This window comes from Brassica napus, chromosome C9 (assembly GCF_020379485.1).
Source record: "Brassica napus cultivar Da-Ae chromosome C9, Da-Ae, whole genome shotgun sequence".
NCBI lineage: Eukaryota > Viridiplantae > Streptophyta > Magnoliopsida > Brassicales > Brassicaceae > Brassica > Brassica napus.
Window position 1 is genome coordinate 20234744 of NC_063452.1, and position 14675 is coordinate 20249418.

The window sequence follows — 14675 nt, forward strand, 5'->3', positions numbered from 1 at the left end:
GTCCGTAAGATACATATCTTCCGCCCCAATATATCTCTAATAGGAAGAGTCAAAGCCCTTCAATAGCTGCTGGAAAGATTACACTATCAACTCCTAACTAATTTTATGCCTTCATCAAGTAGCTGAACATTCATTACACTCGGTTTTGTTTTTATGCTCAGGTTTTGCTTCACAAGATATGCGGATCTGGTTTGTGCTCAAGCTCACAGACAATAACTTATACAAGATTTGTATAAAACATGGCAAGATCAGGGACGCGGCTCTGTTAGTGGTGGTATGATCAGGTAATAAACGGCCCAATGATTTAATTTCCAAGGTTTAAGTTTTATGTATGGTGATTTCACAAGTTTTACTTTGTAGGGACCTTCTGATCTCATTTAGGAATGCAACTTCAGATCATCTTTGTTACCGGTAAGTTTCTCTCTTCTCATTTCAGTAAAACTGTAATTATTTTTTTCTCATTGGTGGTGTTTTTTTTTTTCGCGCAGTGATGGAGTAAGTGAAGGGTAGTTCTACCAAGTTTTACTCTACGAGTTGGATGCAATTCGTAAGGCTTGTGCGTTGCTTGAACCGAATTATCAGCCACCAGTGACATTCATTGTAGTACAGAAGCGGCACCACATTCATTTGTTGTATGGTTCCTCCGGCGTATTATGCACATCTTGCAGCATTTCGAGCACGTTTCTACATGCGCAAAGAGTTTAGCCCGAACCGTCTAGTTTATGGTACGCTTAGCAATAAACTCATGGCTTCGAACAAAACAGAAATGGCATATAAGCTGTTTCTGAAGATCAAAGGCGCTCGTTCGCGGATTCTGGCGAAGAAATGGGTGGCACTTTTGATATTGATGTTCTGTTTGTATGTTCACCACAGAAAATTGAAAAAGATCCTAGTCTTTGTATATTCAGTAGGGTTCATGATTGTTCTAGTAGTAAAGTAAAGATTGTTGACATGTCTATCTTTAAGGATCAATATGTTGAGGAAAGGGAGAAGTTCCCGGGATGTGTTTTGATATTTGAAAAGCTAAATGGAGACGGCTCACAATCAGTAAAAATGGAACTGAGCAAGAGGCTAATAGAGGAACGGGTTGGAGTAAAACCTTACATTGCAGATTTGCTAGGAGGTTCTTTCTCTTCTTTATGAGATGCATAGGTCAGAGTAAGCAAATAGAACCTGCTTAGTTATTGAGTTACAATCATCATTCTCTGATTTATGTTTTGTTTCCCAAAAAGAGTCCTGCAGATACCATCTTAAATCTTCGATTTTTTGGCACTTTCATGTCTTATCTTGAAGCCAAGATACTGAGACTAGTTCCTTGTTCAAAACTTTTGCAAACTTTATAATGTTTTTTCTTCTTCTCAAAATAAGCCTTATGTTCTTTGTTTACTGTTTGTACTAGGATAAGACCCGATTGAGTTATATTATTAAACATATTGTATTGACAAATTTAAGATTTAAATATGATCGAATTGTTTTTATATGTATAATTTTTTTGATTGTTTATATAATCATCTATTTGTTAGACCGATACATTTGGATATTTCTTTTACTAATTTATCAGTAAATAAAATTTATATATTTTCGATTTTGAAGTTATACTAATTTTCAGAATATTAGATTTTTGCTTTCTTTTTGACAACATAAGATGAAAAAATTAAAATATTAAAAAGACAATTAAAATTGGATTAGGCTTATAATTTGAAGTATAATTTGGTTATGGATCACATTAAGATAACATAAAATTTTGCAGCCCGACTATTATTATACTTAAAGCCCAAATATAGGAAGATGATGATATTATATGTTTATAACTGATACTTTGTATAGGATGAAAGTTAGGTTAACATGATATATATCATTAACTACTATGAAATGTCATTATTAATATTTTCCTAGACTACGAAAAACAATAAGGGAGGTGCCAAAGCTTTCTTAATCTTCAATATAAATTTTTCATAATTTTAGTTCTACAGAATTGCGTTGCAAAGAAAAATATTTGATATATAAGTTCGTTTGGTAATAACAAAACAACTTAATTTATGTATTATTTTTTATATAAATTTTTGTAGGTGAGGAATGCCCGAGAACCGAACAATATTCTTCTTTTTTTCTTTCATTAACACAAAAATTTTGAATAGATGCATCTCTTTGCTATTAATAAAAAAATCAACACTTAAAGAAAAGTTATTACTTTCAGATTTATAGCAAAAATATGTAATACTTGGGCCATAATATATAGCAAATTTTGATTTAATTTATTGTCCAAGTAATACAGACTAAGAATATATCTTACACTTTTTAAAAAAGTTATTACTTTAGATCACAATATAAATCAACATTAAGATATTAAAAAAAAAAGTCTCATTTAATGAGATCGTCGAGTATTAATTTAATGAAATCGCCGAATATTAAATTTATCGTATCATAAACATTTATGTTTGAGTTAATATAAGTTTTTCTAGCAATTGGATTCTGGATTTACTGATTTTTCAATTGATTATTATGTTGCCATGTAAGTCAAAGTGACATTCAATTAATTTAATTAATACAAAATTAAAATTACAATTATTTAAATATTTCTCTATTAATATTACGGGGGATATAGTCCTGGTGATTTAAACTCTAAAATTGGCCTTCTCAAAATGGCAATCATTTTTGTTTTTGTTTTCCACCAAACAAATGTAGACCGAGAATCAGTCGGTCCAGTCCTATAACCGTCACGATTCACGAATTCAGGACCTCTCGTATATCAGCTCTGGTTATCAGAAAATTTAATTTGAAGATTGTTTAATTGAAAAACTGCGATTGACAAGTACAAATCAAATAATTAATTGGATCATAATACAGATTATAAAACATCCTATTTGTTCATTTTGATATATAATTTCAATTATAATGGTGTGAAATACGCAGAAAAAGTTGCATAAGATTAACGGCCTTGTTTAAGAAAAAAGTTGCGTAAGATTCAAAAACAAGAAAAACTATATTTCGATGTTAATTATGGCTCCAAAAATATAAGTAAACTTGACCATATATAATGGTTGACTACAATATATATGAACTAGACCACATATAATTGATTAATTGTTACTGAATTTTGATACGCACGTCCGTACAGATAACTTTTCATTTTTTAAATATATAACTTTTATAAATTGCAAATATTTTAAATATATGATTTATATTTTAGTGTTAAATATTGTATAATATAATTTCATTGGTTAGGTTTCTTATCCAACATTATTATAGAATGATTTTTTTATCCATTTCACTTTGTTATTAATTGTTATTATATATTAATATATTTTTGAGTTTATTACGTTAAATTAATAATATGGAATAATCAAATAGAAAATTTCTTTCATTTAAAAAAAAATTATATTAATGTTCTGATTGTCACATAAAATTTTATAATTTTAATGGGTGTTATGCTATGGTTATTGCAACCAACTGAATTTGTCGTGGTTTAATTTAGGAAATAATTTATTAAATTAAGAAAATTCAAAGAATGATAAAGTTAAGTTTAATAATTAATTCAATGACATTGTGTTGTAAATAACTTATAAGTTTTAGGGTTATTTTTTATTTGTACTTTAGTTTTAATAAATTAAATATTTCAGAGGTGACTGATTGGTCTAACTGGTGGAATTAATAGTTTGTTTCAAACTCTATTTTTGCAACTTTTGTAAAAAAAATATTAATTAAATTTGATAAATACATCTGGTAAATATTTATCTTTAGAATTTTTAACTAACATAGTGTTTAACCAAAAAAAAAAGAAGAAGATCATATTGATGCGAAGCCAAGTCTTGATAATCGTTCTACCAAGACCTGTGGTCTTGTGTATGATGTCGATGTCATGAAATTATTTGAAAGTATTAACAAATTGTGGAAAAACTTTAAAGACGAATGCTTTTGTTATTTACGAGGAAGTTCTAGAACCCTTTGGGTTCAGCCCAAAACTAGCCTGGTGAGCTATCCTTGATTAAAGCTTCAAACGTGTTGCTCAAATAAACTTCGAACCTGGTGACATAGACACATGTGTATCTTTACTGTGCAGTCTGTGTTGTAACTAAAACAGAATTGACAATGAAAAAGACCGAATCGTCTTGACGTCTTTTGAAGAACATTGGGATAGTTCAGTTAACCAAACCAAGGGATGACAAAAAAAAAACAATCCAAGGGAAACAATCTTCACGTCTGAGATAATAGCCAAAAAAAAAACAATGCTAAGTTTCAGAGTGCATAGCAAATAAATGTTTAAATGTTAGGTCAAAAAAAGCATAAATTTTTTTTTTTGGATAAACATGCTAAGATTGTATTACCATTTTAGAGTTTTTTACAAACATTACAGAGAATTACAAATAGCAAAAAACAACAAACTACAACACAACAACGAATAACGTAATGTAACTAGACCCACAATCGAGAGTTGGCGAGAAAGTCGGAAAGACTCCACAAAACTACTAAGAGGCAGGACACGCGTTGCAGAAAGATAGTGTTGAAACGACAATGAAAACCATGAGTCACGAACCGGTATAAATTGGCCTCCCCAAACTCGCCTCCAAAAAAAATTCACCTACCACGAACATCCGACGATGGGCATCAAGCAAAGAAACCACGAGAGGAGAAAAATTGCATCAGACGACAATACAGGTTGCTCCGGCCGACCAACCAAAGCTTGTCGAAGCATCGGTCGTCGTTACCTACCTCCACCAGAGCATCCTCCTCTACTCCTCTTTACCGGACCTCACGAGCACCTAACCTCACCAACACCAAAGCAATAAGCTAGAGAGCCACTCTTATTCGGAGAGGTAAATGGATGATAAACCCGCCACAACCACCGGAACCTGCACAATGAAAGAAGCTAGCACCAAAGGGATTGAATCCGAGGAGTCTCACCCTAGATGCAGCGGTGATAACAACCCACGCTGCTACCGAGAGAGTTAGACCAGGTCGACAACACCGTGGACCAACACATGGACAACCTCCGAGAACTGGAGACTGACAATACACCAAACAGGAAAGATCCAGCCAATGCGCTTCATCAGAGCGCCACAACCGACTCCAACGAGAAAGAGGATCTCAGACATCGACATAGGCCTGACATAATCGCCTTCTAGCCACAAGAACAGCCCACAACCACCTACACCGAAAAACCGCCGGTAGCAGCTTACCACAACCACCGAGTCAGACGTCAAGGACCCAAAGTCTACGCCTACCACCACAATCTCGCACTGGTGATGAGAGAAGAAGGGTCTGCGTAGAGATCCGAGAACGCTAACCCCCTTACTGAGAACACAGGTTCTCGTCATCAACCAAGCAAGCGGTCGCCAGAAGAACCAAACAAGACTCAGAGCACCACCACTGAGCCCCGACGGACCGGCAACAACAAAAATCTGGCAGATCTAAGCGATATTTCAGAGAAACAAACCGCGGGATGAAACCACAAACACTCCTACTCTACACACGCCTCACCACCGCTCCAGATTTATAACCTCCAGACAGAGACACTGGAGAAAAGTCCACAACGAATTGCATATCGACGAGTAAGAGAGGGAGAGAAGGAGGGGAAACAAAGGAGAAGAGGGAAGACCGGAGAAAACAAGGTAGACAGCCGCCGCCGACGGAGGCGGAGCACCGGAACACCGGAGGCCGCCGTCGGCTGAGCAAATCTGAACAAAGAATTTAACTTTTTCGAGAGAGAAGGGTTGGATTATATTTTAAGAAAGAAAAGCAAATATGTTCAAGTTTTGGATATTTATCTTCAGAGAATTCCATTTTTAAGCTCGGGATAACTAATTATCGTAATATTTAAAAGAGTCAAATTTCTTACACTAACTACGAATAACCTTTAAACTACAATGAAAATTACCCAGGATAACTAATCATCGTAATATTTATCTACAGAAAATTCTATTTTTAAACCCAGGATAAACTAATCATCGTAATATTTAAAAGAGTCAAATTTCTTACACTAACTACTACTAACCTTTAAACTACAATGAAAAAAAACTTGAATTCTGTCCTTCAACAAGGTATATTCAACAAACCAACATCGAGTTGGCCTAGTGGTAAGGGGTTGCGGCTGTAATTACCGCCACATGGGTTCAACTCGCGGTGGGAGAGACTATTTATAATGTTTGGGTTCCCGGCAAAGAGTTGAAACCACATTTTTTCAACAATTGAATCACCATTAATTAATTATTTGTACATAAAGAAGATTATTACTCCCTACGTTCCCGAAAGTACAATTTTCTAGAGTTTATTCTTGTTCCACAAAAATAATTGTTTTTATATTTTAAGGCACTTTTGTATACTTTAAGAAACATTAATTGTGAATATTTGAACTGATTAAATTTTATTGGTGGATAGTTATTGGAAAAGTTAAAAAATAAATTGTTAATTAAATTGTAAACATTTATTATATTGTTAATAAACATGAAAACTCTAAAATATCTTACTTTTTCGAGAACATATGTAATATTATTTTAGATCAATTATCTGTCAGAAGTCTCCTAAATTGAAGATTAATTAACATTTAGACCCCAAAAAAATGAAGATTAATAATCATTATGATCAATTGGTATTACTATTTTCCGTAGATCAATTTCATTTGGATGATTATACAATTTTGTTCATAGTTTATAATTATTTGGGCTATTTCACAATTTGGAACAAATCTAATAAAATACAGAAAAGAGCATTGTGTCAATCAAATTAATATTCGAAGTTCAATCTTATCCAACACAAAGTAGGGTTTGAATCACATCGAGAAAAATCAACAGAAATATGATCGTTTCGGATTCTGAAAATGTGAATTGGACAAAAGCATAGACAGTTATGTCGAGTTTGGGGTTTGGATCTGCAATGTCTTGAAACCCACAAAATAAAGTAAAAGTTTATTAGCCGCATCGAGACCCACAAAATAGATATACAAGAATACAACTACACTTATGTCGGTTTTAGAAAAAACCCTAAGAGCATGATTATCCACAGAAACTCATTTGTGTTTCTTAAGGATTATTTAAGTATATAAATGTACTTTAGTGGACTTAAGAACTTTATTTAAGAAACTATTCGATTTTGTGCCTCCAATGGTAGTTTCTTAATTAAGGATTCTTAAAAAAAAAATTCCTAACCACAACCTAACTCAAACAAGCATATTCAAACAAAGCAAACAGTCCTAACATTTTGACATGAATCTAACATATTTATTACCAAGCAAACAATCCTAACCACAACCTAACTCAAATGCGTTTTCCTTAACTACAACCTAACTCAAACAAACATTTATTAACAAGAGCAGTAAAGAAAAAAAAGAAGAGTTGAAGAAGAGTACAGTTTTGGTCGATTACCTCAACTCTCAAACTTGGTGTAGTCACTGCCGGAGATCATAGTCTGCTACCACGCCTTCCCTGCTGCTTTGATTGCCAAAGCCTCCTCCTCTCACATTAACATATTCAAACCACAGTTAAAAACAAACACTTTACGGAAACCACACTCGAGAAGAGCTCTAACATATCCATTCTAATTTTGTCACTATATACCAAAAAGACAACATTTGAGATCACTTCAAAAGGATGCAACTTGCGCCATGGCTTATAGGAAAACACAGATATGAAGATTCTTGGTCTTGATGTAATCTTACTTATCTACAATGAGTTGCTTCATTTCTTGCAGTCAGACCTTTGATATGTTCTTCCAAGAACCACTTTCAAAACCGTCTCAAATATATTAAGTTTTCTTTTTCTCATGGACTTGAGATGAAGAAGCACTGGTCAAGCAAAACATGTTTCTCTCTGAAATCCAGTGAATTGAAAAGGAGAAAGACTTCGACCAAAAAAAAAGGAGAGACAAGTAGAAGTGTGATAAAGCACAGTTATGAAATTCATTCGTGGCATAACCAAAAACTGAAGTTTTCCCAATCAACAACAAAAACATCATAAACCCAAAACAAAGTTACAGTCAACCTGTATAACAATCCATTCTTGAAATCAATCTTAAGAACTTGGTCATCAGTTATTCCTCATCCGATAACAAAGTATTAATCAAAAAAATCACCTTAGCTTGGAGTAGCAGACGAACGCGGACGCTGCAACCAAACCAGCACCAACCAATGGCCACCACAACTCTACTCCTATATCAACCTTTGTGTTTCTCTCTCTGATACCAGGCTTCATGGCTCTCTCTTTCAACTCAACTATCATCTCTCTCGCTTCCGTGTATGCAAGATTTGTGTTTCTCTCTCTGAGAACCATGTTTTCCCCAATCTTCTTACATTAAACCACCTTCTTATCAAGGACATCATTGTTATCGGTTTGTTGAGTGGAAGATGATGGCTCTGATGACGAATCTGAAGCCGCCTTGGGATGACGCTTCCTCATCGTGTTCAGGATCTGATCTGGCAATGGTAATGGCGAAAACAGAGGTTCTGATGAGGAAATTATACCAAATCTTGCATACACGGAATCACAGAATCAGACAATTTTCAAACCTGAGGATCGGAGTTGCAGAGGGCGAGTCCGGTGCTGCTGGCCTGAAGACGAACTCAATCACCACCACGAGCCAAGCCTGATTCGAAGGATGAAGAAGTCCCAAGGCGGAGGTGAGACGCGACGGCGAGCTGGTAACGGAGAAGCGACGACTCCGAAGCTTCGGGACAGGATACCACCACTCGAGCTCAGCCACAGATACCTGAAGACGGATGAGCCTGGAGGAGAGCTCCAACGGAGAAAACAAAGCAACGAAAGAAAAAAAATGTGGTGCTGACACGTGGTTGAAAAACCACTCTTAAAACCGATCACCAAAATACTCTATCAAGGATCGATAAAAATCCTTTTCTTTTGTTTTGATTTAATTAAATCATCAATTTTATCTAAGGACACCAGTAAGGATTCCCGATAATGATGGTCTAAGACATACATGTATTACTTTTGTAATTTAAAGCATGTTTAAAGCATCTCCAAGAGCAACCTTAAAACCTTAAATATAAGGTTTTATCTACTCCAAGAACAACTTTAAAACTTCAAATTATAAGGTTTTGTACAGTGAAACCTTATATTTGAGGCTTTACTGTACAAAACCTTATATTCGAGGTTTCATATTTATTTGGTCTTTATATTTTTCTGTCTTTTAAAAATCTTCATAACTTTCTTGTTTATCATTTTAGTCCATACAATTTAATATCTTTTATATATTCTTATAAATTCAACTTTTACATATAAATTTCAATAAATATATAAATGATTAAATAAAAACAAAGCATAATATTTTAATAATATTAAACAAATATTATACAAGACAATATTACATCAAACAAGTTAATACAAAAACTAAAAATGCATAAAATAAAATTACATAAGCAATATTACAATTATACTAATATTCTGGTAAACCTGATCCCGAACCTTCAATATCACTAAAAAGTTGTCCATAAAAAGTTGGTGCATTGGGAGGCTGTTGTTGTCCTCGAGTTCTTTTCTTTATAATTCTTTCTTGTTCAGATCGAATAAACTCACGAGTAGTATGATCACTGATAGATTCTAGGTTTGTTAACAACATTTTATTCTCTTCATGCATTTCTTTAACGGCTAGTTTTTTTACTTGGTTTTGCATATGTAGCTGAGTTAATTCAAAATTCTTCTCCCTAGCTGATGCATTTGTTTTTAAAAAACCAATGACTTGTTCATTTGATGAAACCAAAGTGTCAACTGAAGAATTGTTACCTTCTGAGATTTTTCTTTTGAGTTTTGCTTTCTTTGATCCAATGGGACGCTGTGATGAATTTGATCCACCATCATCACTACTTAAGTTGATTGAAAATGAAGACAATCCCGGAGATTGTGATGTTGGAGAACCAGCAACATTGCTTTCTTGAGTGTTTGGACTACCAAAATTAACATTGTCGGTAAATTTTGGGATATCCTTCATCAAAACCCACACATGGTCAAATTTAAAACCTTTTTTCAGTTTTGAATTTTGAACCAATAATTTCTTTGCCTTTTTCATCTGCATGAAAGATAAAATTATTAAAATTTTAAATAAATATCATATATAAATGAAGCTAAAAAGAAAAATACTTACAATATCATATTCAGATGCACCACTTGGATTCAGATTCTCCACTTGGCTTATGCAGCTCTTCAAATTTCTAACAGCATAAACGAAAATACTCGGTTTCAACAATTTTTAACTCATAATCTACAAATAAAAAATAAAGAAGCTCATCTCTCGCTTCGAAATGCATTAATTGATCATATATGGAAGCATTATGGGAATAATAATAATAATAATGAATAATGTATTTTTAAGTTTTTTATTTATATGTAATATGCTATTAAAATGTAATAGTTTATTAATAATTGTTGTTTAAAATATTTTTGTTGTATGATTTTAAATTATATAAAAGTTGTATGCTTTTATTTGAGGTTTGTATAATGCAAGGACTCTTATGTAAAAACTGAAAATTTTTAAAGTTTTTTTTTAAGTTTACTCTTGGAGAAGGTCACCCTTAAACCTCAAATATAAGGTTCAGTAAACCTCAAATATAAAGTTGCTCTTGGAGATGCTCTAAGTCGACAAAAATAAGAATTTAAGCATGAACAAACATATACATACACACGTACGCTTCTCTATCATAATTCATAAATACGACTAGTTTAACTTTTTTTTTTTTTTCATGACTTAATTAAAGAAAAAACTTAACAGGTTCATACCAAAATCATTTTAAATTGTGAATTTTGAATTGTGAATATAGAAATATCCATATTCTAGCCACAACCCAACATCTCATCCCATATATATATAAATAAAAATCAAAGGAAAGACATGTTCACGAACTTTCGTTTTTAATCAAATAATCTTACAAAAAAATCATTTGACGATTTGTTCATATATAAATCCTGGATATTAATTAGGACTCTTATACACAAATTAATACATAAACTCATAAAATTCGATAATATTGACTTACAAGTGAAGAACCATGTAGAAAGATTGAGGCTTTCTCGATTCAAGACCTACTTTCTTGATATGGCGGCACTTTCGCTTCGAGATTTGATCAACTAAAATAAATTAGAGAACCATCAAATTACAGACATATGGAAACAGCAAATGGGATCAAGATTAGGGTTTTATTGATGTGACCATCAACGGGTGAAACTGCCACATGATCTGATCTTCCCTGATCAAATCTACATATATAATATATAGAGAGAGAAGTTAAGATCATGCTGGCAGCTTCATCAGATGCTGGTGCGCTTCTCCTACATATGGTAAGTACAATACTGTTTGGTGATACAAACGAGAGAGAGTGAGTGATATGAAAGGAAGATGATGAAAAAGCTGATTTAAATAGACTTGATTCATTGTATACATACTATATTTTAAAAATAAAATAAGTAAAGTATATATGAAGGGTATCCATATAGTTTACTCAAAGGCTAATTGAGCTAGCTACATTTCGAGTAGGATTGTGGGAAAAGAAATAAACTAGTAATGACAATTTCCATATTATTTTATTTAAAAGCCATAGACTTTTATATCTCTTTTTTATTTAAAAAGCCATAGACTTCTATATTATTTTATGTGAATATAAATATACCTGATTTTTAATACAATTTTTAAATAGCAGTAACTGTTTTAAATTTTTGTTAAATAGTAACTGTTTTTGTTTCTACAACCCAAATAGTAATATCGATCTAACGTGAACTATATACTCTTTTGTTTGTTGAGGATTAACTAGAACATAAACTTATACTAGGATATGACCCGCACTTAAAAGTGCGGGATTATTTTTGTTGAAAATATATTAATATGTCTATTTGTTCATTAATATATTTAGACGCGGTCATAATTTCTGAATCGCTTCCATATTGTTTTTGTTTTTTTTTGTTTGATTTTGATTCGATTGTGTTTTTTTGGTTTCCGGTCAATATTAAAAACCAAATTAAATTTCAAATTCAATTCGAGCACGTGGGTCTTGATAGGGATATTGAATTTTCGATCTTGGTTATCCTTTAAATAGATATATTTGCCATTACATTTTCTATTTTTTATTTTTTGTTATAACAATCAAATGTTTCCCCGATACCACTTAGATTAACACGTTAACTAATATATTTTGTGTATATATATATATATATATATATTTTTTTTTTTTTTGATTCACATATTAAATAGGTATACATAACCGATCCGAAACCGAACTGAAACTGAATCGAGACCGAACCGATATCTCATAAGTACCCATTGGGTATACAAATGATTTATCTGATATATCTGGAACCGAATGGTTCCTACCCTAAACCGAACCGAATACCCGAATTCCCAGGACTAAAAGCTTATATGCAGACAATATTGTGTTCATAGTTAGAATTTTTAATTTTGTAATGTTTCATATGGTTAAAGATGAACAAAACATGAAACAATTTGATCTTTCGGTGGATAGGTATTGATCTGAGAAGAAGCAGAACGATAATATATATAAACATGATCGTCAATTAGTATTATTGTATTATTCTTCTATACTAACATGATTTCCAATTAGAGTTATTGCATTATTCTTGTATATGGAGCTTGGAATATAAGCTAAGACGATCATGTATAGTAACATGAAGTTCAATTAGAGTTATTGTATTATTATTCTAATAGTTAATAACGTACCGGTTTGTTAGTTTAATTGCCGATGGTTTTAGTAAATTAGATTTTGGTTAACTTTAAATATTCAGATATATTATTTAGGTAGCGTGTAAAATTTTATTGTAACAAACTTGTGAAGGTCAAACATATGTAGTGTACTAATAAAAATGAAAGAGTCCAAAATTTAAAAATAACTTTTTTATGGTAGATAAAATTTAGTACTCTAAATTAATATAGTAGATAAGGACTGTGATTGGTGAGGTATCGTTAACTGGACAAATAAGTGAAAGACAAATAACTGTATATGAACTATTGCTTTAATATAATTAACTAGTATCTATGTAATTATTCAATCAACTAACTGATGCTTTTGTCTTCCAGCACATAGTTTAGAATCATAGCTTTTTAGGGATTATGATTAATGCACCAACCCTTAATTATATTTTAAGAGCTATGGTAACTTCTCTCTAATTAAGTGATCAAAGAAAAAGTTAATATCAAGATAACAACATCATAACCAAACTTATTATATCATTTAGAAGTTGTCTTAATTCATTGTATTTAGTTTGCTGTAACCTAATTATTGGTTCTTTGAAGAACCCGATTAACCATATAGACGTCATCCCAAGAACATTCGGATAAATTTACCAGATCACAGCTCACAACTATTCAAAGTTCCAAAACTAAATTTATCCTTTTTTATCCTAACCGAAAAAACTGATCTAAACTTCTTCAACATGCACACATCTGTTTTTATGAGTTTGACGTAAGAGACGAACAAAAGGTTTTCGATTCGTGAGTTTTCGCCTACACGAAAGTTATGTTAGTTCTTTGTATGTGTCCAATTTCTTTTTTTTTTTTTTTTTTTTTGTGTTTTCCACTTGACCATTTTGTTAGGATTTGGCGCAATCGAATGTATATTAATTAGTTTTGAACGCATATTATAATATTCATTTGAAAATAATAATTTTATTAAAACATATATATATATATATATATATATCATTATTATATGCACTATTTCGGAAAAAAAAATCAGCATATAAATAAAACTAAATAGAAAAAATGAGAAAAAGAGGAAAAAGGGAGAAAAAAATTATTTATCGAAAAAATTGGGAAATATCAGAGGTTCATTTAACTCCTATATTCAATGTTTAATTATGTAAATTTTTTATTAAAATTTATATTAAAATATCTATTTACTAATACATTATTGAAATCCAGACGAAAATATTTATTACCTGATTTATTTTTTTTTTAAATTATTTTATGTATCATTGATATGTCTTTTGTATGTTTTTTCATTAATTAGATGGTTATTAAAAAAACTTATTCAACTATTTTTATATTAAATAAAATTAAAATTTATTTATTATTTTATCATAAATTATGAGAATTGTCATATGGATGACTGCTATATAAACAATTACGTAAATAACTCAATTATACTAAAATGAAAATCTGTAATATATTTATTTCCATTAACCTGCATAAATAATAATAATTTATATCGTTAAAATTTGAACTGTAAACATTTTGGTGTAAAAGCATTAATAAACACTAGACTTTCGGGTAACTACTCATTTTATGAATGTATAACATTGATACTATCACAAATATTTTAAATATATGATTTATATTTTAGTGTTATATATTGTGTAACTCTATAATCTTATTGATTAAATTTCGTATTTGGCATTATTAATATATAATGAATTGTTTTAGACATTTTACTTTGTTATTAATTAGTATTACATACTAGTACATTTTCAAGGACTTTGGTACAATGAATTCATAGTATAAAATATTAAATAATCAAATAGAAAATATCCTTCAAATATTTTTTTTTAGTTTCTACAGCTTGCATATTATACATTTTAAAAATGTATTTAGTTATACTATAGAAAGATTTTTGTTTAGAATAATTTATATGTCCATATTGTGTTTAAAAAATACTTTAGATTATATTATTTTAGTATATTGCAGAATTTTTATAATTAAGTAAATACATTTTTCAGTTTAAATAATTTAGC

At 31.3% G+C, this 14675-nt stretch overlaps 1 protein-coding gene across 2 annotated transcripts; it reads right to left on the reverse strand.

The window, feature by feature from the left end:
- Positions 1-6859: 6859 nt before the first annotated feature.
- LOC111209643 lies at positions 6860-11248 on the reverse strand. 2 transcript variants are annotated; one of them, XR_002661077.2, is made up of 4 exons: positions 10087-10245; positions 8498-10011; positions 7359-8404; positions 6860-6874 (listed from the first exon to the last, which is right to left on the reverse strand). XR_002661077.2 is itself a non-coding variant. In XM_048767545.1 (4 exons), exons 1-4 carry the CDS (start codon positions 11231-11233, stop codon positions 9382-9384), a joined length of 873 nt encoding a protein of 290 aa, XP_048623502.1. In that variant the 5' UTR covers positions 11234-11248; the 3' UTR covers positions 9255-9381. The 2 variants fall into 2 exon arrangements, 1 of the variants encoding a protein (XP_048623502.1); XM_048767545.1 differs by lacking the exons at positions 6860-6874; positions 7359-8404 and adding exons at positions 10976-11066; positions 11149-11248 and having other exon boundaries at positions 9255-10011; positions 10087-10153.
- Between the last annotated feature and the right edge of the window lie 3427 nt (positions 11249-14675).

Excerpts from the sequence above, each read along its gene's own strand:
- LOC111209643 (XM_048767545.1), bottom strand. The coding sequence starts at position 11,233 with ATGATCTTAACTTCTCTCTCTATATATTATATATGTAGATTTGATCAG. Across the intron at positions 11,067-11,148 it reads GGCAGTTTCACCCGTTGATG|TTGATCAAATCTCGAAGCGA; the intron begins GTCACATCAATA and ends AATTTATTTTAG. Across the intron at positions 10,154-10,975 it reads TTCTACATGGTTCTTCACTT|AAATTTGAAGAGCTGCATAA; the intron begins GTAAGTCAATAT and ends TTATGCTGTTAG.